The sequence below is a fragment of the Gossypium hirsutum genome, chromosome A10, assembly GCF_007990345.1.
Source record: "Gossypium hirsutum isolate 1008001.06 chromosome A10, Gossypium_hirsutum_v2.1, whole genome shotgun sequence".
Taxonomy (NCBI): Eukaryota; Viridiplantae; Streptophyta; class Magnoliopsida; order Malvales; family Malvaceae; genus Gossypium; species Gossypium hirsutum.
This window is the reverse complement of record NC_053433.1, coordinates 112,882,459-112,907,542: the sequence shown is the minus strand read 5'-3', so window position 1 is coordinate 112,907,542 and position 25,084 is coordinate 112,882,459. Positions and strand designations below refer to the sequence as shown.

The following is a 25,084-nucleotide window of genomic DNA, read 5'->3' as shown; positions in this document are numbered from 1 at the left end:
TCATCTCCACTGTTTTATTTATATTATGTTAAAATAATTATGATTAATAGAGTTAACCCTATTTTTCTTTTAGTAATTTTGATTAAGTCTAAATATATAGAGGTCACTTAATACAATTGCATGCTTAAAATATGTTCATGACTATTAAGGTGGTTGCTGAAACTTATTTTTGACACTTGATTGTTGCTCCTAAGTCCTCCAAAATTAAAATTTCTTTTAATAATAAAAATGTTTTCGTGGCTATAAGTGTAGCTTAAGACGTGACTAGCTGAGTAACCGGGGTAGGGTGTTTGGGTTGTCATCCTATTTCGTGTCAAAAGGTTGTGTGACGTGTTAGGTAAAACTCCGCTAACCGGAATTAATTTTTAAGAATGTGTTGGGCTGAGTAACCGAGGTGAGGTGCTTGGTCATCTCTCTTCGCGTCAAAAGGTTTAATATATTCCTAAGCAAAAATAAATTAATTAATTAATTAAAAATTAATTAAAAAAGAAAAAAAAAGAGATGTATTAATAAAATGTGGGGACTAAAGGTAGAAACAAATAGGGTGTATTGATAGGTTTGGTACATTACCTAATTTTCATGAAATAATTCAAGTCGATCTTAATTTTTGTGTGTGTTAATTGGAACATTTTTTCAATTTTACTTAAATCAAGCTAAGGGTTCTCTTTATTTTCGTATGCATTTTGACTAATTTTTATAAAACTTTAGAGTAGTATTTCTTTCATGGTAGGATCCAATTTCCACAGTGGATAGGAACCATACTTGAGGGCAAGCATGGGCTAAGTAGGGAGAATTTGATAATACTCTAGAACGTCATAATTTTTATGTGCTAATTACATGTTTATTTTGAGCATGATCCTACTAATTTGGGCTATTTATGGTTCTTTGTCTTGTAGGGACTAAATTGAAGGCAAAAGAAAATTTGTGGGAAAAAACGTAAAATTAAAGATGAATTGGGCCAGCATACGAAGTAGCAGAGAAGTGGTGCTGAAAATGCAAAGTGTGTCTATTTTAATTCCAATTATATTAGGAAAATTATTAAGGATTATTATTTAGATTTAATTTTAGGATTTATTTTCATTTATCTTTTATTATCTTTAATTATATTTAATTATTTGTATTTATCTTTTAGAATTTAATTAGGAATAGACTAGGTTTCTAGTACTATAAATAGGGGATGGAGTGCCACAAATTGGACACATCTTTTTCCGTAAATACACTCTCTCCCAAAAAGCTTAGTTTTTGTTCTCTCCATATTTTCTTCAATAAAATTTTCATTTCCATTATATTTATTTCATTCTCAAAAATCATGAGCCACTAAATCCATCTAGCCAAAGGTTGTCAAAATTCCCCAAAAAGGGTTCACGAGGCTTAGAATCTGCACTTAGTCTTCTGAACAGGGTATTCATCGCTTCTCTGCATTACGGGATTGACGCTTCCGTCCATGTCCCTTAATTGGTGATCTTTTCAACTTGTGCAAGGAACAACCACTTTGTACGTTTTGGGAAGGTTGCACAGTCAGTTCGTTGGCTTTCTGTGTCAGAGGTTGGCAATTCCAAGAAACAAAATGGCGTGGTATTCTCTGTTGGGAAGTGATGATCTAGTAGAAGATAGTCCCACAAAAGCGATTATTGGCTAGAGTCAGGTTCCACCAAATCTTAAGTCTAAATTCTTGGAGCTGGTGGTTGTAGGCGTCCTCTTCCACTATAACTAACTTATTCTGCTTGAGAAGGGTCACTTAAAAGCTAAGGATTGAACCCAAGGCGAATCGAGACAACCGAAGGCTGGAAAATCACCATAAGAAATCTTTTTCTCAACTTTATTTTTACTTTTAATTTCTGAAATTTCAATTCAACTTTTAATTTCATTTTTTTTATTTTACTCTCAGATCAAAACTTTAAAATTCTATTTTTTTTAGGAACGCAAGTTTTCTTAGGCACGATTCTACCCAGGATTTCGAGAAACAAGCATTTGTGCAATCCGGTCCCTAAGGATTCGTCCCTACTTCCCCTTTACTATTCTTTTTCATTATTTTGTAGGGAATAGGATATTTTTAGTGCTCTTAACGTCTGCATCAAATAGTCCGCTAGTTATCTAGGTTAAGCTACAACGATCACGAAAACATAAAAATCAACAAAAATGGAACAAGATATCACTTACATGCAAAGGAAGAGCTTGAAAAAAATTATCCTCTTCTCCTATGGTAAATTCGACTAGCATAAGGGAAATGGGGAAGATGATAGCTTTAATTTTGTTTATTTTATCATTTATTTACCTAATTACCAAATTACCCTCATTTAACTTTAAAATTTTCATAATTACCAAGCCATGCACATCCACTAACTCATTTAATTGTCTAATTACCATATAAGGACCTCCACTTTAAATTTCTATAGCTATTTAATACATTTAGCTATTAGAACACAACTTCCACACTTTACGCGATTTAGTCCTTTTCATCGAATTGAGCATACAAACGGTAAAATTTCTTAACGATTTTTTTATACAGTAATACTATCATGATGTAGATCACAAAATAATATTAAAATAAAATTTTTAACCTCGAATTTGTGGTCCCAAAACCATTGTTCCGATTTTATTGAAAACGAGTTGTTACATTATTCTGTAGCTTATAGCACTCAGATTTAATGTGTCATTTCTTCTTGCAGAAGTTACAAGTTTTACCTATGTTTGAAAACTTTGATCTACCCTTAGATTTATCGTGAGGATTTCGTTCTTGTGTCATTCCACGATTATCATCAACATTCCGATCTTGTCTCCCATGAATAATGAGACTCTCTCCCTAAGAGTCGGGTTTAACCACAAGATGCTTCATCTTATCATACGAGGTTAAAGAATCATAATCCTCATCAACTATGAGAGACTCGCAGCTATATAAAATTGTGTCTCTAAAGGTTGAATAAGACGTGGGCCATGAGTAAAGTAGAATTAACCTTAGATCTTCCTTATCATACTGAACCTCCATGGCCTCCAAGCTTGAGAGAATTTCTTTAAACACTGTTAAGTGTTCGTGCACATACGCACCTTTCTCCAAATGATGAGCATAAAGATGCTACTTCATATGCAACTTGCTGGTTAGAGTTTTCGACATACATATTTCTTCCAGCCTCTTCCATAATGCAGCAGCGGTCTTTTCCTTCATCACATCCTGCAAAATTTCGTTAGAGACACGAAATTTATATCTGGTTAATGCCTTTCGATCTTTATGCCTCTTCTCTTCCTCTTTCAAGGTCAAAGGCATCTTATCTATCCCTAACAGGGCATCCTCTAAGTCTATCTACGCAATAACTGCTTGCATCTTTATCTGCCACAACGCGAATCTGGTGTTGTGATCCAACAATGAAATTTCATACTTCAAACACACCATTACTGTGATTGAGATGAATAACCCTGAAGCTCTAATACCAATTTGTGAAAAATAGAACATCGATAATGACACTGTATCACAAAGAAAATAGAAAGAAAATAAACACACAGATTTTACGTGGAAACCCTTTCGGGAAAAACAATAGGCAGAGGAGAAGATAATTAACTATGTCGAATTTGAATAATTACAAAAGGAGCAAACTATGTCTATTTATAGGCTTGAAAAACTATATTTTAATAAAAGGAGTGTAGTAAGGTTGAAACACTTTATTCTAATCAATATCAAATAAACGATTTGTAATAATGTTGAAAAAACCTTATTTTAAGATAAAATAAAAGAAGTTAAGTTTTATATGGATTTTACTTTTATTTTATTTTACCACTGTGTTTTATTTTAACAAGAATTCAGGTCACTCAATTCTAACAGCCCACATACAAAGTTGCTAGAGGGTTAAGACAAATGTTCTCTCAGATACAACGAAGCTTTTGAATTTCCTTTTATTAGCAAAATCGAGAAATTCCCTAACTCTTACTTTAATTTTTGAAAATATGATTGACTGTAATTGTGATTTGTGAGCACCATAGACCCTCTATTTATATGGACTTAAAAGGATACTATTTTAAAGAATCACAACCCTTCATGTTAGGCATACTTCTTAGAAGAAATATATCCCATGGAAATGTATCCATTGAATAATAAATTATCACTTTCTAAATTTAAATAAATACTCATCAATAATTAAATTTGCAACCTATAATTTCCAAGACCTACTTCATTTGACTGAGCACCTATGCCTTCACTCTTGTATTTCAAATACTACTTGTGTTGCTTGCAGTGTGCTTCAATGAATCAATATCTGTCATAGCCCCACCCATTCAACATACGTAATTATCAATATATTTTCAGGAATTCTTTTCATTTTAATGGTGTTCATGTGTGTCGTATATCAAATGTCGAACTTAGTGTTTCAATAGTGGGATGTTGGATATTCCCTTCAATTTTATATTTATGTTTAGGCAATAAAATAAGTATAGGCGTAGCTCAAGAATTGTTGTTATTCCTTTTTTTTTATATGATGACTTCTGGAAAGAAACCATTTTAGTTGTATGCTATAGTTTATTTATAGGTATTAATGCTTTCATTAGTGATGGTAAAACGTTGGGATACCCTGTTAGATGAATAGAGTGTTGGCTATTACTTAGTTTATGTCGATTATACATAAAACAGTACACTCAGTGTTGTAACATTTATTTCTAGTATGTCAACATTATCTTTTAAATTTTTTTGTGAGTGATTCTTTGAATAGGTTTATTTCACTTATAATTTGATTAATTAACTAAAAGTGTATTTAAGTATACAAGTAATGTATAATCTTAGCTCTAAATTGTTGATTAAGCATCAATGTTGTAACATCCTCAGTTATCTAATTGGCAATGTGGTTTTAGTTGTTGATTTTGTTTATTTTAAACATAATGGTTTATTTGATCTTCCAGCTTTACAAAAAAAATTATTTTATTCATCTATTTAATTTTTTGTCTTTTTAGTCATTAAACTTGTATTGTTTATCAAATCATTTCAAAATAGATGAAAATTTAACATCTTTTAACTTTTTTGATATGGCATCCACATGGAAGTCCATATGGCATTTAGCAATTAATTATTTTTTAAAAATCATACTTTTTAATATTTTTTTTATAACTTTTATATATCTTTTATTTTAAATTTTTTTATATTTAAAAATTAATTACTTGCTAACGTAGCATTCATGTGGCAATCTATGTTTATGTCATATTAGTAAACTTTTGTATTTATATTGTGGTGATTTGACAAATAATACAAGTTAAAATGCTAAAAAAACGAAAAAATAAATAAATGATTAAAATAATTTATAAAGTTAAAATATCAAATAAGTTATTATGCATTTATTTCTTATCTATTTGAAGCATGTGAATGTAACATCTCCTGTAATTTCTTCTAACTTTTTTTTTGGGGGGTTTTATCATTTGGATGGGTTTATTTCACTTATAATCTGATGTATAAATGGATTGAAACCTATCCCACGTTTTACATAAAAAGTGTACATTGCTTTTTGTTTCTTATTTTATATGTATTTTAAGTGTACAAGCAATGAATGATCTTGGCTCTCTTTTTTTATTAGTTATCCTTTAAATTATTTGTAATTTTCATACATAATTCAAATAATACTATAATATTATTTGTTTTCACATAATTTTTATAAATTTCGATTAAATTAAAGAATCTTTTAATAGGTATTATTATTCAATTAACTTTGTATTTGTTTATTGGCAAGGTAATAGTATGACGGCTTCTTTAACAATAATAAAGGTGAGAATTTAGACGATATTTAAAACTTAGTGAAGAAATGTTTTTTCATTATTATTAATTGTTTGAATAGGTGAAGAATATCTAAAATTATTTAGGAATTTTATAATGTTTTTTCATTACTACATTCCTATCATATGAAATTAAAGAAAAACATCAATTCCTGACATCGCAGTTAAATAATCGGAAAATGGTAATAACTAATAACAATGCTTTATCCTTAAACAAAAATGTCAACAACCAATTCGAGACTTTCATAATTCAAAATCTTTTTACTGGTAGACTGAGGAATAAGTTGCAAGTATTGAATTGGTATTAATTTCTTTGGTGGATTAACCACTTAATTTTTTAGAGATTACATTAATATTCTATTATGAGGTTAATAACAGTTAATGGATAAATGATTAAAATTTTATAAATCGATAATGTTAATGATAATTTTCCTAGTTTAATAACAAAGCAGAAATGTAATAATAATTAGATAATAGTGTAGTTTGAACAGAACATGTTAATCAATATCTTATCAGATGAATAAATAGGGTTTTAAAAAGCAAAAACATTTAATTAATTAATAATTTGTTTAAATTCAAGTAAACCTTGGTTGAAATAAAAATGAATTGCACCATCAAATATTAAGATAATAAATAAGTAATGTTGAATAAGTGCAAAAATAATATTTAAGCAAATCCTTATTTTATAATCATGACATCAAACTAAATTTATAATAAATCTTTCCAACCATCCTTCAAAAGGAAAAAGCTTTCCAATGAATTCTTCAAAAAGAAATATAAAAAAAAGCTTCCCAGCTCTAAATGATAAAATTCTTTTGACATGGTGGAACCTCCAAGCTTTTCAAAAAGAAAAATGTTTCCCAATAATTCTCATAAAAGAAAGAGAACAGCATCGCTTCTTTTCTTTTTAAAGTGGCTTTTTGTTCGCACTAGTGCCTTTCATTTCTTTAAACTTTAAACATACACTATCAAAATTTCATAATAATCCTCTACTAAAGGCGAATCCCAGAAAGATATACATAATTCGTCTGCCTTTTTTCTAGCTTTTTATTGTTTCCTTGTTGGCTGCAATTAACAGACCATACAGCAGCAATTGTTTCCTTTCATTTTCTCTCTTCCCATTGTTCATTGATCCTTCCTCCTGACATGGACGAAAATTTAAGAAAGGCTACTCGTACAGGAAAGGTTAACGAATTATATAGAGTAATTCAAAGCAATGGAAATGTTTTGAGGCATTTTGATGAGGTGGAGTTTATCGAGACTCCATTACATATAGCTGCAGAAGAAGGGTGCATCGAGTTTGCAATGGAGATGATGAACTTAAAGCCATCATTTGCTCGAAAGCTGAACCACCAAGGTTTGAGCCCACTTCACATTGCTGTTAGAAAAGGGCATAAAGAGATGGCACTCCGCTTCTTGGAGATTGATAAACATCTTGTTCGTGTCAGAGGAAAGAAAGGTAAGACTCCATTGCACTACTTATGTAAAGTTGGAAACCAGCTTGGTCTGTTGGATCCATTTCTTGAAGCTTCTCCTGATTGTATCCAAGATGTTACAACTGAGAATCGCACTGCTTTGCATATTGCAATCCAAAACAATAGACTAGACGTTCTCCAACTCCTAATTCGAACGCTTAAGAGGAAAGACTATTATTGGGAAGTGGTGAACCGGAAAGACAAAGATGACAACACTGCACTTCACATAGCCGCTATCCATAATCAACCCAAGGTTCGACTCAACTGCTTTGATAGTAATTCATATTACATAGATTCTTCTTTTTACTTCATAGACATGATTAATTTATTCTAGCCTTTTTATATCCTAAACTATCAATTGAACAGGTGCTTAAACTACTATTAAATTGCAAGGCTGATAAGCATGCTACCAATCAAGTTGGTTTGACCGCACTGGGTGTTGCACAACAACATAATAACAGAGAAAACATTGCTATTCTGAAAGACTGCTTTATTCCAGTAGCTTCAAACTTTAAACGCAAGTTGGAGAAACAAGTTGTCAAGTACGTGACAAAAGCATCACTACTAATTTTTCAAAATATGGACAATATATCAGCCGATGACCGCAATGCCTTGCTAGTCATTTTAGGACTGCTTCTAACTGCAACCTACCAAGCCACTCTAAGCCCACCTGGTGGTGTTTGGCAAGGTGAAAATACCTCAAAGTCCAAAGGATCATATGATGCAATGGTACTAGGGAAATCAGTCATGGATCCATTGAATTTTCTTCTCTTCTATATTCCAACCTATCTTGTGTTCCTCGTAACATTATTCCTTACATTAGCTCTACTCAAAACTTTTCCCTGTGATTTTAGGAGTGCACTTCAAGTATTATTAGCGTTTCTTGCAGCTTCCTTCGATCAATCAATATCTGACTTAGCACCCACCACTTTAACATACACAATTCTTAATATATTTTCAGGAATTCTTTTCCTTTTAATGGTCTACATGTGTATCGTACATCGAGTGTCAAAAATTAGTGTTTCAATAGTGGGATGTTGGATATTCCCTTCAATTTTATATTTATGTTTAGGAAGTGACATAGGTGTAAGTGTAGGTCAAGGATTGTTGTTATTCCTTATTTTATATGATGAATTCTGGAAAGGAACTATTTTAATTGTATGCTATTGGTTATTTGTACGGGTTGATGCTTTCTTAGGTGCTGGAATTGACCTCTATTACTTTCTAGACATTGTTACATTAATAGGATGCTGGCTATTCCTTAGTTTAGGTCGATTATGCATAATGCGGTGCACTTAATTTTGTAACACCCGTTTGTAATATGTAAATGTACATCTCCTTTATTTTATTCTTATTCTTTGGATTTATTTCGCTTACAATTTAATTAAATATACAAATGGATTAAAACTTCATCCATATATATTTCACAGTAAAGTATATCAATTTTTTTTATATATATATCATATATGCTACAGGGTCTAATACAGATACTTTGTTATAATACATAAACAATTTAATTTACCAACAAGTGAGACATTTATATTTTTATTTAATTTTTATATTTTTTCTTTTTAAAAAATAATTTCTATAAAAAAATTTTAATCGACGAATTTAAGTACGTTTCCGTATCTAATTTTGTTCTTGATGATTTGATATAATAGATCCTGATTTACAGTTTTAAGTTTATATCAAATTTTGTTTTACAATTCTAAACCCTTGATGGTTAACTGATTGAAGCTTTTTTTACATCCTAAACTATCAATTAAACAGATGCTTAAAATACTATTAAACTGCAAGGCCGATTAGCATGCACAACAACATAATAACAGAGAAAGCATTACTATTCTCCGAGGTTGCTTTATTCCAGCAGTTTCAAACTTTAAACGTAAATTGGATGCTTTTGTCACGCATCATCACTAATTTTTCACAATGTGGACAATATATCAAGCGATGACCGCAATGCTTTGCTTGTAATTTCAGGATTGCTTCAAACTGCAACCTACCAAGCCACTTTGAGTCCACCAGGTGGCGTTTGGCAAGGTGAAAATACGTCAAGGTCCAAAGGATCATATGATGCAACGGTACCAGGAAAATCAGTCATGGATCAAATGGATTTTCTTTCTTCCTACATTCAAAACTATGATGTGTTCCTCTTAACATTTTTCCTAACACTAGCTCTACGTAAAACTTTCCCCTATGGTTTCAGGACTGCACTTAAAATACTACTTGCGTTCCTTGCAGTGTGCTTCGATGAATCAATATCTGTCATAGCCGCCCACCCATTCAACATAAGTAATTATTAATATATTTTCAGGAATCCTTTTCAGTTTAATGGTGTTCATGTGTGTTGTATATCAAGTGTAAAAACTTAGTGTTTCAATAGCGGGAATGTGGGATGTTGGATATTCCCTTCAATCTTATATATATATGTTTAGGCAGTGAAATAAGTATAGGTGTAGCTCAAGGATTGTTGTTATTTCTTTTTTTATATGATGAATTCCGAAAAGGAACCAGTTTAGCTGTATGCTATAGTTTATTTGTAGGTATTAATGCTTTCATTAGTGATGGTAATACCTTGAGATACCCTGTTGGATGAATAAGATTTGGGCTATTACTTAGTCTATGTCGATTATGCGCATAATGCAGTGCACTCAATGTGACATTATCTCCTTTATTTTCTTCTAATTTTTTTCCGTTATTCTTTGAATAGGTTTATTTCACATTAGATACAAATGGATTGAACTAAAAGTGTATCTAAGTATACAAGCAATGTATAATCTTAGCTCTAAATTGTGGATTTAATGGTGTAACATCCTAAATTGTCTAATAGGCAATTAAGCCAAGTCCAAGGATACTTGTAATTACTTGTAATTGGCAACGTATAATCTTTGCTTGTTCTTTTTTATTAGTTATCCTTGTATTTTTCATTCATTATTCAATTTACTTCACAAACACATAATATACTATAATATAACCAAATTTCACATAATTTACATAAATTTCGATTAAATTAAGATTAACTGGTTTGGAAAACATCGATTCCTAGTATTGCAGTTAACTTATAGGAATAATATGGTAATTGTTATGAATATCTTAGTGGATGTCCATCAAGATCAAGATAAGTTTTGATGTACTTTAAATTTTAATAATTATTAGAAGTAGATCTCTATTTCATTTATACTTCGTATGTCTATAAATAGAGACTTTAGAGAAACTTTATAAATATTACAATTGATCAATAAAATACAATCCCTTTTACTCTCCAATTTTCTTTGTTCCTTACTCTATGCAGTAATAACTAATAACAATGCTTTATCCTTAAAATAAAAATGCCAACAACCAATTTGAGACTTTCATAATTCAAATTTTTTTATGGGTAGACATTGAATGAAATAGAACTAATTTCTTTGGTGGGTTAATTTTTGTCACTATTAATTAAATTCATTTTGGTACTTGGACAATATTAAAAGTTTGATAATGTTGCATAATCTCAAAACGTCATGCCATCACCTAAATTTTTAAAAATTATTTTTGAAAATTTTTAGGTAATGACATGGTATAATATCAGAGTGTCACATCATTAAATCTTGATGGTATCCAAGTTTAAATACCAAAATGAACATGGTTGCCAAATTGAGGCACCAAAGTCGGAAAAAAAATCCAAGTATTAAATTGAACCTAGTCCTAAAATTTATATCACCCTCTTCTTTGATTAATGTCTACTGGATTAAGTAATAAGGATATCAATGTTCTTAATTCAAATATCTTAAGATTGAGTCTCACGGATGGTGAAAATAACACTAGAGAAGCTTTGTCTCTCATTCAAATATCCGATCTGATTCAACTTTGAATTTAGTCAAGACCCAATATTACCTCCAGAGATCAAAGCAAAAAAATTGTTCTTTGCGTATTTCAGGAAAAAGAAATAACTAAAGTTGCGCTTTTTGTGTTTATTTAAATCTTCTTATTGAATAAAGAAAAAAGGACAGAAGTTAAAAAGGTTTTCAAACAAAATAGATGGTGCGAGGGAAGAACAATGAAAGGGAAATTCCATCTCCACTTTTTTCTTTATATCATATATCTAAATTCAATTGCAATAGATAGTATAATAAATTCTAACGTAATATAAATATATAGATGAATAAAATACAAAATAAAAGAAAAGGGATGAAAACCTCTCCCACGTTTTACACAAAGTGTACATTGCTGCACCTGCATGCAAATTTATGAGGATCTCTTAATTGAAGACCAAGATAAGCACCATACAACGTCTAAAAAAATCTCGTGCAATGGTAATTCTTATATAAAGAAAATGCAATTCTCTTCAAGTGAAGTAAAATTGTTGGCAAGGTTTGAAAATCTTTCTTTTCCTTTTTTCACTGGAAGAGAGTTTTAGCATTGTAGTTGCTCCACCGATGATGGAAGAGAGAGCTAGGGAAGCCGTTCAAATTAGTGATATTGAGGCAATGTACGAACTTATTCGGGACAAAACAGACGTTTTGAGTGAGATGGCAGGGAAGGAGTTCTTTGATACACCATTACGAGTAGCAGCTGCGGGCGGACAAATAGAGTCTGAGATGGAATTGATGTTGTTGAAGCCATGTTGGTGTTGAGAGCAAAGAGCAAACAAGTTTTGAACTAAAAAACTTGAGCAGCAAGGCTCGATGCTTGGTGAACAAACAAGCAGAATTCAAGAACAAAAACAAAACAACAAACAATGGAGAATATAGAAGGAAAATCTGATGATTTCATTCAAAATGAATATTGCCATAATGCCATTACATATACCAGACATAAGCTGGTCATTGCAAGTCAAATTCACCTAAACATCTACCTAACTCCACTAAAACACATTGAAACTTGTTAAATTAACTTGTACAACAAAATAAAGCTGATTTTCAGCTCAATCACTACCTAATTACATCAATCATCAAACTAACATAGTTCAAAATGAACAAGATTACATTACACCAATAAAATGAATCAAAAAGAACTAAATGACAGCAGCTTCACTTGATTCTACTGTTCTACATGGCTCGGTGCGCTTGGCCAGCTCCTTGGTGTTACATGCTGACCAACCTTCAACACTCCTCCTTGGTTAGCATGTTGCATACTCTCATTTCAGTTCTCAAATGAAGGAATCGAGTCACATTAAGGGCTTTTGTAAAAATATCAGCAAATTACTCCTCTGAACTGCAATGAATCAGTTTCACCTCATGTGCTTGCTCCATTTCTCTCACAACATGAAAATTAATGTTGAAATGTTTTGTCCTACCATGAAAAACTGGATTCTTTGCAATTGCAACAGCAGATTGGTTATCGCAATAAATCTCTGTTGCTTCCCTTTGATGTAGGTTCAAATCAGCTAGTATTTTCCTTAGCCATATGGCTTAATTCACAGCCCCACCAGCTGCTACATATTCAGCTTTAGCAGTTGACTAAGCAGCCACACTTTATTTCTTCGAATTCCAACAGAAAATGGCAGAACCAAGGGTGAAGGCATACCCTGAAGTACTCTTCATGTCATCTTTTGAACCAGCCCAGTCACTATTAGTATATCCAACTAATCTTAACTTTTCAGTCTTGCTATATAGCATTCCATAACTCAAGGTACCTTTGATGTACCTAAGCACTCTTTTTGCTGCTCGAAAATGCTCCTGATTAGAACAATACATGAATCTTGAGAGCAAACTCACAGCAAACATAATATCTGGTCTGGTGGCAGTTAAATACAACAAACATCCAACTAGACTTCTACAGGTTGTCTCACAAACCTCGTCAGAATTGCTTTAGCTTGTTAATTTCTCTCCAACAACAACTGGTGTACTTGTTGCTTTGCAATTCTGCATTGAGAACTTGTTCAAAATCTTCATAAAAAATGTTTTTCTGGCTTAGAAAGAATCCCTCTTGAGTTTGTGACACCTCCATGCTAAGAAAATATAACATTTATCCCAGATCAGACATTTCAAACTTCAGTTCCATTTTAGCTTTGAAATCTGCCAGCATTGCTTGATCTCCTCCTGTCACTAGCAGATCATTAACATATAAGGACACTATAAGCTGAGTTTCAGCTCCTTTCTTCTTAGCATACAATTTTGGCTCGCTAATGCTCCTCTCAAATCCCAAGTTGACCAAGTACTCATCAATTCTGCTATACTAGGCCCTTGGTGCTTGTTTCAAGCCATACAAGGCTTTGTTCAGTTTGTAGACCATGTATTCTTTATCAGGCACTTTGAAACCTTGAGGTTGCTCAACATAAATATCTTCTTTAAGAAAGCCATTTAGAAAAGCTGACTTTACATCAAGCTGGTAGATCTTCTACTGCATCTGTACTGCTAAAGCAACCAACAACCTAATGGTGTCTAGCCTGGCCACTGGTCCAAAGGTCTCTAGGTAATCTATTCCATACTTCTGACTGAACCCTTTTACAACTAACCTTACTCTCAGCTTGTTCAGACTCCCATTAGCGCTCTGTTTTGCTCAATAGACCTATTTCACCCCAATAACCTTTCTGTTGGCTGGTTTTCAACCAATTCCCATGTCTGGTTCTTCTCAATCATGGCAATCTCATCAGCCATTGCCTGTCTCCAGCCTTCATGAGCTTCAGCATCTTCAAAATAGCTTGGTTCTACATAACTACCTGAGCCCTTTCATAAATCTTAGTCAATGTCTTTGTGCCTCTGACTGGTTCATCATCAATGTCTATTTCAGGACCATTTTGACCAGCCTCAGTCTTATCAGTCATAAGATCCTCAGAAACTGCCTCTGGCTCATTCTTGTCCCAAATTCCAGCTTACTTTCTTATTGAACACTACATCTCTACTTACAAGCACCTTATTTATTGAAGGATCCAAGATCTTATAGCCTTTTTTGACTGAGCTATAGCCTACCAGAATGCCTGCTTGAGCTTTTTTATCCAGTTTGCCTCTCTTTACAGCAGGTACTTGTACATAACACATGCAACCAAAGACTCTCAAGTGAGCCAATGAAGGTTTAAACTCGAACCAGGCTTCAAATGGTGTTTTGTGAGCCAAAGCCTTAGTTGGGAGCCTATTTTGGATGTACACTGCAGTGTTAACTGCCTCTGCCCACAAGCTTTTAGGCAAATTCTTCTCAAACAGTAGGCACCTAGCCATATCCATTAGGCTTCTATTCTTTCTTTCACTAACATCATTCTGTTGAGGTGTATAGGTGTTGGTGAGCTGATGTTTGATGCCTGCATCTTCACAAAATGCTTGAAATTGAGCTGAGGTATACTCAGTTCCATTGTCAGACCTTAGGGTCTTTAGTTTGCAGCCTGTTTCAGTCTCTGCAACAGCCTTGAACTTTCAAAACACTGAGGCTACCTCTGATTTCTACTTCAAGAAGAAAATCTAGCAAAATCTAGTGTGATCATCAATAAACAAGATGAAGTATCTACTTTCATTTAGTGATTCAGTCTTCATAGGGCCACACACATTAGTGTGCATTAGCTGCAGCCTTTCAGAGGCTCTCCAGGCCTTGTTTGAAGAAAATGGCAGTCTGGCCTGCTTTCCAAGTTGACATGTCTCACAAAAATCCTCCTTCTCAACTGAGTTGATGAAGTTTTCAACCAGATTCTCTTTGTTTAGCTGGTCCATGGATCTGTAGTTGGCATGACCAAGCCTTTGGTGCCAAAGCTTGGATTCATTAATAAAAGCTATATAAGCTGAGTTTGAGGCCTTATTCCAATCAAAAATGAAACTTTTATCTATCATGGCTACTATCATGAGCATGGATCCACTCGGATCACAAATTTTGCACTCACTACCTTTAAACACCACACGTAGCCCTTCTCAAGAAAATGAGCAATGCTGAGCAAGTTTTTGTCAATCTCAGGTACAAACAACACATTTGAAATGAGTTTGTTACTTGTGGGAGTGCATGTCAACACATCTCATTTGCCCTCTGCCTTGATAAAGTGCCCATTGCCAACCTTTACTTTGGTCTTGCAGCTTTTTTCTAATGACTTGAAAATGGCAACATCTGGTGACATGTAATTAGTGCAGCCACTGTCTAGGAGCCATCCTTTTGACACTTTCTTTTGAGCAGCTGAGCAGGAGACTGCAAAAACCTGCTCCTCATGGTCACTATCCTCTTCAGCTACTTGAGCCTCAGCCTTTTGCTGCTGTGGTTGGTTCTGTCTTAGTATGCTTTTGCAAACTCTTTCAACATGCCCCATCTTCTTGCAATATTGACATTGAGCATCTGGTCTAAACCAGCATTTGGCCTGTGGATGACCAGGCCTTTTGCAATGCCTGTAGGGTCTATCTCATCTTCTTAGAGCATCTGACTTAGGTTTGTCTTTCCAAGTCTTCTTACCTTTGTAGGTAGTGGTACTCGAGTCAGGCTTGGTTTTGGCTTGGAAGGCACCCTCTTGGTGCTCCTCTAGTCTGCTGGCTCTTCTTTGCTTTTGTGCATAAAAAGCATTGATCAGCTTAGTTAATGTGATGCTGGTCAGATCCCTTGAGTCTTCAAGAGAAGATATTTTTGCCTCATACCTCTCAGGTAAGGTTGAGAGCACTTTCTCCACTATCCTTGCTTCATTGAACTGCTCTCCAATGAGCCTTGTGCTGTTAACCACTATCATAATTCTATCTGAATACTGCTTAACAGTTTCTTCCTCTTTCATCTTTAAATTCTCGAAGTCCCTTCTCAAGTTCAATAGTTGTTGCTGCCTTGTTCTCTCAGTCCCTTGAAAATCCTCCTTCATTCTGTCCCAGGCCTATTTTGGTGTCTCACAGCCCATGATCCTTGTGAAGATCACATCTGACATACAGTTCTGAATGCAGGACATGGCTTTGTGCCTCTTGGTCCTTTCATCAGCATGTTGCCTGATCTAAGCCACTGTTGGATTGGCTTTTCAGCATCTGAGTTGACCACCTCCCATAGGTCGAATGCCTACAGTTAGGTCCTTATTTTGACCACCCAAATGTGATAGCCCTCTCCATTGAAGACTGGCGGTGTTGCTGGTGAGAAGCCTGATGAAGCCATCGATTTGAGGTTAAATTACTATAGGTCCACTGAGATTATAGCTCTAGATACCAATTGTTGGTGTTGAGAGCAAAGAGTAAACAAGTTTTGAACTAAAAAACTTTAGCAGCAAGGCTCGATGCTTGGTGAACAAACAAGCAGAATTCAAGAACAAAAACAAAACAACAAACAATGGAGAATATGGAAGAAAAAACTAATGATTTCATTCAAAATGAATATTGCCATAATGACATTACATATACCAGACATAAGCTAGTCATTACAAGTCAAATTCACCTAAACATCTACCTAACTCCACTAAAACACATTGAAACTTGTTAAATTAACTTGTACAACAAAACAAAGCTGATTTTCAGCTCAATCACTACCTAATTACATCAATCATCAAACTAACATAGTTCAAAATGAACAAGATTACATTACACCAATAAAATGAATCAAAAAGAACTAAATGACAGCAGCTTCACCTGGTTCTGCTGTTTTGCATGGCTCGGCGCGATTGGCCAGCTCCTTGGTGTTGCATGCTGCCAACCTTAAACAAGCCATCATTCGCCATAAAGCTAAACCAAAATGGGTTGAACCCCCTACACCTTGCTTTGTTGAATGAGAATAAGGAGATTGCGCTGTCACTGTTTACGGTCAACAATGATTGCCCTGAATGTATCCATGATGTGACAAATCGGAATGACACTGCCCTCCATCTCGCAGCACGACCTGGCAAGTTGAAAGCTTTTCAAGTTTTACTGCCATGCCTATGGAGCAGGGAGTATGATTAGCAGATTAAAAATTTTCTCAATTTCAAGAACAGGGATGGCGACACCGTGTAACACATTGCAACATCTAACAAATAACTAAAAGTGTAAAAATCTCTCTTAGCTCAGCCACTTATTCTTCCATGCGCCATGTGTAATGTATTTTGCTTGATTTTCCAATGCAGATTCTCAAGCTATTAACAAGATTCAGGATCAACTTATGAGCTACCAATTCAAAGAATTTAACTGCGACAGATATCTTATTACGAGCCAAGAATAAACAAGAGAACAAAGAATGCTTGAACATTCCACGATGTGCTCAGAATCGCAATATTCATTTTTCAATTATATGGAGTATTTTTTACCTTGTGAGTCATTTGGGTTTACCAAGCTAGGAACATGTCAAGCAACAAAAGCAGCGCTTTGCTAGTAGTAACCACGTTGATTCTCACAACCACTTACCAAGCCGCCTTAAGTCCCCCTAGGCAGTGTTTTTCAGGCAGAAGCTCAACCCAAAGACAACACCACACCCGCCGCCATGGATATCCATTTAGGTATGAGTATGGGACTAGTGGACAAACTACTAAAAAGGGGTCCATCCAATGTAGGAGCATCAATACTAAGTACAACACCATTTCTCTGGTTCTTCATTTCAAATATTGTAGCCTTCTGTATCTCTTTCATCTTCACACGTTTTGTCCGTATCAGTATTCTTCCTAGTTTCTTCTGGTTCACCCTCGTTGTTGCGCTACCCACGTTATTGTTTTGGCTCCTGGCATCTTCAGCGCTGGTCATATCACCAAATTCAGGGTTCGCTGCTATTAATGTATCATCAAGGTTCGCTGCTATCAATGTATCAGTATGTCTATACCCTTGCCTATATCCTTGTTCCCCTCATGTACGTAATAATCTTTATCACAGTTTTGTAAGACGATATAACAATTACATAAACAAAAGACATTCGCTAAAGAAACCGTAAGTGATACCCATGGTTTATGGGATTTCGAAGCTCTGCTTTAGATTGGTTAGTTTTTAGTTAGTCCTATGATGTACCGGTCTTTGTCTGTCTTGTGATTTTACCAATAATTGGTGCTTTAGCTTTGTTTGTGTCTCTGTTTTTTGAGATTTTGTCTTATAATAAACTCAACCTTCTTACTACTTGAACCTTGACTCGATTAAAACCAAAAAGTAAAATCCATTCATTCAGGACATCGTGTGTAAAATCCTAAACCAAATCCCATGCAGACTTTAAGTAGGAAAAACATAGTTCCTTACACATATAATGCAGACACGAAAATAAAGAGTCCTAACATAGTTAATCGTTCTAACAAAACTGTTGAAAGCAAGGAAGACATTGGTTGATCTGCTTAGATAATTCCAATCTTGTTTGCCACATCCAAAGCATCATAATCCGGAGTCAACCTAACATACGCCTTCTTGGTTCCATCAGGCCTGCATAAAGATAACAAGAGTTTAACAACCATGTAGATGTTTTCATTCCACTAAACAATTACACAATGTGGGGATTCATGACAACACGATCAAGTAGCTAGTTGGGCTACAAGGGGCAGTTCAAAATAATAAATCATAGGTCTATATTAAACTTGATGTATCAGATTTCAATCCAAGGCCTATGGTAATACCATAAGTATTGCATGTGTAATCAAAACTAACAATCTGAAGATTTTAAACATGAAAATCCAATCATACACGACTAAGATAATGAAATCTACCTGATCAACGTATTCACTTTCTTTGTCTGAATGTCATACATCTTCTTCACAGCATCTTTAATCTTCTTCTTGTCAGCACGGATGTCAACAATGAAAACCAAGGTGTTGTTGTCCTCGATTTTCTTCATTGCAGACTCAGTAGTTAAAGGATACTTGAGAATTTGATATTGATCCAACTTATTTCTTGGTGGTGCACTGATGCGAGGATACTTAGGGTTACGGTCCTTCTTCAAAGTCCTTGGCCGATGAAAGGTAACCTTTGTCCTGATCTTCTTGGACTTCTTCTTAAATGCCACGCCCGATTTTACAGCCTTAGCAGCCTTCACTGCTTGAGCCTTCGGATCGGCCTTTTTCTTGCTGTCAACTGCCAAACGTTTAAAAAATATTAATCTAAAAGCACCACAATACTTAAAATGCATTATATACTAGTTATTTCATCCCAAATGCATGAAGGTAATGTAGACTATATTAGCTAATGATTACAAAAGCTAACTCAGGTCAACCATGCTTACACCTTGGAGCAAACTAAAACCACCAGATCGCGATGTAAGAATAAATTACAAATTGGCAAGTTTAACCGAAAAATCATCATTTGACACATAACATTAAACAGCAAAAACAGCACAGATATCGAATTCAACACAAGAATCCACTTGGATCCAACTAAAAGAACCACCTTCCAATTCCAGCAATTACCCTGAATCAACATTTGCACACGCTAATCAAAGAACACAAAAAGGGGGGTTAGCCCAATCTGTTCATATAGTCATCCTTAAAAGGCATTATATTCACAACTCGGATTCAAATCCTCACATTCGCAGTCCCTTTCCTGTTAGAACCAACTCATTGATACAAAGAAGAAACCATTTTTTTTTTTTTTTATCATCCCCAAAGCACTTACACAAAACACATTTCCAACTTACATTATTTTCCTCAAAAAGGAACTCCTATCTAAAAATTAAAATAGTAAATGTCTTCAAGGAAATTGACTTTTTACATTTCTATATAAAATCTTAAAAGAAACATTATCTAAAATACCCAAAGAAACAAACTTTCAATCTTCTATACAAAAATTACCTTCATTTAACAGAAAACCCAAAATCCAAAAAGCTCAAAACTAAAACTAAACCAAAAAAATTCCTTACCTTTAGCAGGAGACATTGCTAAATTTCTTACTTCAATAACCTGGTTAGAAAAATTAAAAAGAAGAATATTTAAAACAACTTAAGATACCCAAATTAGAGAATTAAAAAGACAATCAATCAACTTAATATAAAGAAATTAAGATACCCTTTTCTAGCCGCGGCTGCTTGAGAGTTTAGGGTTTTCTTTCCCAAGTGAAGAAGAAGATACGGCGGCTTTATAGTTTAGTAAAAATAAAAATTCCTGCAGTAAGCTGGATTTTATGGGCCTAATTTACAAAGCCCGTCAAAGGATCAATTCTAAATTTTTAGCTTAAAATTTGGGCGAAATTGGGTTTATTTAGGCCCATTAAATTATTAACTAACGGGTTAGGCTAGTTGTATTACTTAGGAATATACACAAGACATTGGTTAAATTCTGTTATTAGTTTTTATATAATGTTTCATGTATTTTAATTTGATCATTTTTTATCCATGTAATTTTTCATATTTCAAAATTTCAATCTTGATCAAATTGTAGTCATTAAATTTATTAAATTATGTTATTTTCAAAATCTGATGTGGCAAACATACTATCATATTGTAATATCGTGTCAACTTGTTATTTTCATATATTACTCATAAAAAAAAAATCAATTAATGGATTTAATGACTATTGTTTAAATCAAGAATGAAATTTTAAAATTAAAAGAATATATAACAACTAAGAATGATCAAATTGGAGTATATAGACTAAATCTAAAACTTTACAAATAGTACAGGATTAATAACAGAATTTAACCAAACAGATTCAACTAGTACCATTTGGTTAGGACTCAAATTTTAAAAATTAAAAAGTAAAAAAACTAAAATTGACTAATTCAAAAAATATAAAAATTAAAATAAATAAATTATGTGTAATAGTGGAATTTAACCCAGACGATTGCGTTTTTGAGTTTTATATAGTTTGAATTATGTTCAATAAACTTTCATTTTTTTGTTTTTATCTTTGAACCAAATGTGAAGGTAAGAATTTTGTGTTAGAAGATACAAGATAAAATTATAAAATGGTAAGAATTAAAGCAAATATATATATTAAAATATTCTAAATTAAATTGTTAAATTTTGAGAAGAGTTAAAATGTTTTTTTATTAAATATATTTTAATTAAATAAAATTGTCGATTGAATTTTTACTTGATTGGAATGGATATTGCTACCAATGCAAGAGGACGTGGGTTCAAGTGCGTTGAACCGCATTATCCTTCTATTTATAGATTAGACAGGGGTTATGAATAATTCTAATCATTGTATTAAAAAGAACATATATAATCAAAACCTATAATAATCTAAATTTGTTCGTAAAATAATTTTTTTACTAAAATAAATAAAATAATTATATTTTCAATAAAAACTTTCTATTTACTCTAAAAACTTGAGTAAATTTTATAATTGAATATCCTTAACCACTACATTTTATATAATCAAATTATTGAAGTGGCTGATATAACATGTTATTTGAGTCGAAGGTGATAGACATATGATTATTATATTCTTTTTAGCCTAAATTAAAATGAGTGCAGCTGCAATAAATAAAAATTGGAAAGATTTCCATATTGTATTATCAATATACATACATTTAATTTATTATAGTGACATAAATTTTTATGACAAAACAATTATTTCTATAAATTTGATTTTTATATTTAACATGTATATGAAATAAAAATAAAAATTTAATCATATGATATATATCAGGGATTAGGGAGGGATTCACTTTCATTGTTGGAAATCTAACATGGTTTTACAATCTTTCGTAATATTTTCTACAATCGATATTTCAATAATTCAACCGTCATAGTACATGTTTCATTTATGTAGACCATGCAAATCAAGTTTGGAGTAAAGAAAAGAATTTAACTATTTGTTTTATGTAAAAAAATTCAATCGTTAAATATATATTAATATCGACGGGTCCAATATTTAGGCGTATTCTAGTAAAAGAACATGTTTGGCGAAGTGTAATTTGCCCATATGTTTCTTTTGGCGCGTAAGTGTTGGCGTATAGTAACCGCCATGTAAGTTAGTGAAGATTTCATTTCAAATTATTTTACTATTTAAAGGGAGATGTTTTGTTAAGTAAAAAGGTAATTATGGTATGAGTTAATGCCAAAGATATAGACACCTTGTTTGTCTGAAGTACTGTGCTAGTTAGGTTGTAAAGTAACCTGGTGAGGAACCAACTGGATAGACTGGCCTAATATCTATTATGCAAGATTCTCATTTATGTTTCTCTTGGAAACTGTAGACCATTAAGAAAGCAAATTCTGAAATGTGTGACAATTGTTAAGTTCCACTAAGAAACATGGGTCATATTTATATGTGTGCATGAGAAAAGTTTTGGAAAAGGTTATTCTTCTTCCTAAAATGTTACTCTCTGATTCTTTTCTTAAGTCAAATTGTATCTCTTTCCCGCTAAGCTGGAAGTTATGGTTCTTAGTTATTGAATGGTTATTCCATCTCTAGTTGTTGTTATTGGTTCAAAAAGGATGTTTGAGTCTGGAGTTTCAAACTTCAGTAGGTGAGTATCAGGTGAGTTTCTACCCTAACTCTTATATGTGAAATGTTCAAGTAAAAGTATATATATATGTTCAAGTAAAAGTATATATATAAAAGATGATGATATCCATGATAATTGGTAGGTGTATGAGTGTAGTAAAGATGAGATTATGCTGTAAAAATATGTATAAAGTTCTGCTGAAAAGAATAATGAGAATTGGTAAGCATACAGGTAAAGTTTGTTATACGAAAAGTATGAATTGGTCAAGAATACGAACAAACCTAGGTAAATGAATGCTGAGCATTGCCCCTCTTTGATGCCTTTGGTAGGGCAGATATATTGCTAACCAAGTTGGCATATCACAATATGAAAATAAGTGTAAGACCATGAGGTTGAGACTCATGACATCGTATGATATGAAAACACTCATGGTGTAGCCTCCAGTAAGATGAAGACTGGATGGTAGATCATGATACATGAATGTGTGTAAGTCCATGTGGATGAGACCCATGGCAAGATACGTTCGTGTGAATGTTCATGGTGTAGCCTTCGATATTATGTAGATCGAATTGGCAGATCACGATACATGAAATTTATGTATAAGTCCATGAAGGAGAAACCCATGGCGCCTTCTGTGAAAGTTCGTCGGGATAGTAAACACATGATTTTGTATGTGCCTTTAAGGCTTATTCTCTTTGGCCCTTGTGGCATACTTTGATAAATCTATTTGGTATAATGTGCTTATCCGCCCTTATGGTCAGTTCTAGATAAATTCTAATTGATCTGTGATAGATATTGCTAAGATAAGGTCGTGATATGTCCGAATTTAATTTGGTTGAATTAGATTTGTAAAGTAATTGAATAAGTTATCAAGGAAGTTCTTAAAAAGATATATGTATTTGTATGTTCAAAAAGGGGTATTCACCATGGTAATCTATCACTTTGAATATGGGCATAGTCGTAGTTATGAAAGACATAAGAAATTGCCAATTTAAGTTCGTCTCTATTATATAGTATTGAATTCTTAGTATCTAATATCCACCATATCTGAGTAGTATCATGTCTTCTCCTGAAATAGTATAGAATCTAAGTTATTGTTATTTTGAATATGTGGAGTTTTGTAATCAAAGATATGTGGAATTTATTTAAATGATATGTTAAGTTCATTATCATTATACGCTTGTAGGTATTGAAGAAGAATATGATTTGATTAGTAAGCTGATGGTATTCAAATCTATGTGATATTCCGCCAAGCGTGTATGTATCCGCCAGTGAACAATATTTGTGAACAACCGTTCTGGAATAACTTAATGTGTAAAGAGATGGTCTGTATGAAGTGGCTCTAAAGATAGATTATTTGAAAAGTACATTTGTGATTTTAAGAAAAAGAAAGGATTAATGAAATGTCTAAAAGGATCTTAAGTTAATCAGTTAAGAAAGAATTGGCACGCTAAAAGTATATTAGTTGATGTGTACGTGTAAGCTGAAAACTGTGAAAATGTACGCCCAAAACAAAGATAAGTGGTTAAGAAGGGTGGCTGGCGCACAAATGATCTTCAAATATTAAAAAGTATCCGTCAAGGTATTTTATAGTAATTCTCACTAAGTTCTCTTGAACTTACAATTGTTATGTTTATGTTTCACGTAGAGTGGTAAAAGATTGTGCCAAGAGGGACGATGCTAGGAGTATGCCAAGGAAGCGATGAATTAGGTTATTATACATACAGTGGAAAAGTGGTGTGCTGTAGGACTTACCCTAAGAGTCCGCTTTTAGTAATTTTCTTTGTTGTACCAAGTTTGATATAAAATTTTGTCCCTAAATTATTTCTTTTGTTTCTTTGAAACAGAGTCTTTAATTAAATTAATAAGAGTTATGTTTTAAGTAGGAAGTATTTGTCAATGGTTTCGAAATTTTGTTCAGTGTTATGTGTAGTAACACCCGAGATCTGAATCCAGTAAATTTGATTGGGTTTAGGGCATTACAACCTAAAATAAGCCTGATGTCACAACGAGGAGTATCGAGACATCGGGAAAATGCGACAACGTTGAAATGGTGAAGCAAAGACGATGTCACGATGAGGCACTATGCTACGTCACGACATGATCTCTTATTTGGCAGCCGCATTTTAGACTTCAAGTAGGGCTACTTCTCCAGTTGGACTCTGATTATTCTAGAGATAGTTTAGTATGATCATAACTCTAATCTAAGCCTATTTAAAGGGGCTATTGTATCCCTATTTTGATATGCCTATTAGCAAGGGCTTTTCTTTGAAGGTAACAAGATGTAGTCGCATATATGTTTTGATAAGAGTTTCGTGGTAATTAAGAAGAGTATTTTATACCCCTTTTATGAGTGCCCAATGAGATTTAAGTTTTTGTTTACCGGTTCGCTCTTTAGGATTTTGAGTTTTGTATTCGAGGTTTTGGGTAATGTATAGGTTGTACATTTCGGTTTATTTTCTCCATATTGTACTCTAGTTTGTTTACTTATTTAATGAAAAGTCGATATCTCATTTGCCCGTAATTTTTATCCTTTTTAGAGGAGTTTTTCACGTAAAATTTGTGTTCGTTCTTCTCCACTTTTACTATCTTATTATTTATATAGGTTGAACCCCAACAAGCAATGGTCTGTTAAGAAAGAGAAGACTTTTACTAGTAGGGATAAAGAAGGCTAGGGAGGGCTTCACTTAA

General features: G+C 33.3%; 3 protein-coding genes across 4 annotated transcripts; 1 reads left to right on the top strand and 2 right to left on the bottom strand.

Moving 5' to 3' along the window:
- Nucleotides 1-6,739: 6,739 nt before the first annotated feature.
- Nucleotides 6,740-9,835, top strand: LOC107897794 (ankyrin repeat-containing protein BDA1). 2 transcript variants are annotated; one of them, XM_041078127.1, is made up of 3 exons: nucleotides 6,740-7,470; nucleotides 7,584-7,759; nucleotides 9,198-9,835. In XM_041078127.1, exons 1-3 carry the CDS (start codon nucleotides 6,889-6,891, stop codon nucleotides 9,259-9,261), a joined length of 822 nt encoding a protein of 273 aa, XP_040934061.1. In that variant the 5' UTR covers nucleotides 6,740-6,888; the 3' UTR covers nucleotides 9,262-9,835. The 2 variants fall into 2 exon arrangements, with proteins under 2 accessions (XP_040934061.1, XP_016678852.2); XM_016823363.2 differs by lacking the exon at nucleotides 9,198-9,835 and having other exon boundaries at nucleotides 7,584-8,565.
- A 5,297-nt stretch (nucleotides 9,836-15,132) lies between these two features.
- Nucleotides 15,133-15,948, bottom strand: LOC107895850 (uncharacterized). The gene is made up of 2 exons (XM_016821065.1): nucleotides 15,558-15,948; nucleotides 15,133-15,443 (listed from the first exon to the last, which is right to left on the bottom strand). The coding sequence occupies exons 1-2, from the start codon at nucleotides 15,946-15,948 to the stop codon at nucleotides 15,133-15,135; spliced, it is 702 nt and encodes a 233-aa protein (XP_016676554.1).
- A 2,208-nt stretch (nucleotides 15,949-18,156) lies between these two features.
- Nucleotides 18,157-20,095, bottom strand: LOC107897793 (60S ribosomal protein L23a). Its single transcript, XM_016823362.2, has 4 exons — nucleotides 20,005-20,095; nucleotides 19,860-19,899; nucleotides 18,715-19,078; nucleotides 18,157-18,433 (listed from the first exon to the last, which is right to left on the bottom strand). Exons 2-4 carry the CDS (start codon nucleotides 19,873-19,875, stop codon nucleotides 18,349-18,351), a joined length of 465 nt encoding a protein of 154 aa, XP_016678851.1. The 5' UTR covers nucleotides 19,876-19,899; nucleotides 20,005-20,095; the 3' UTR covers nucleotides 18,157-18,348.
- Nucleotides 20,096-25,084: the final 4,989 nt, after the last annotated feature.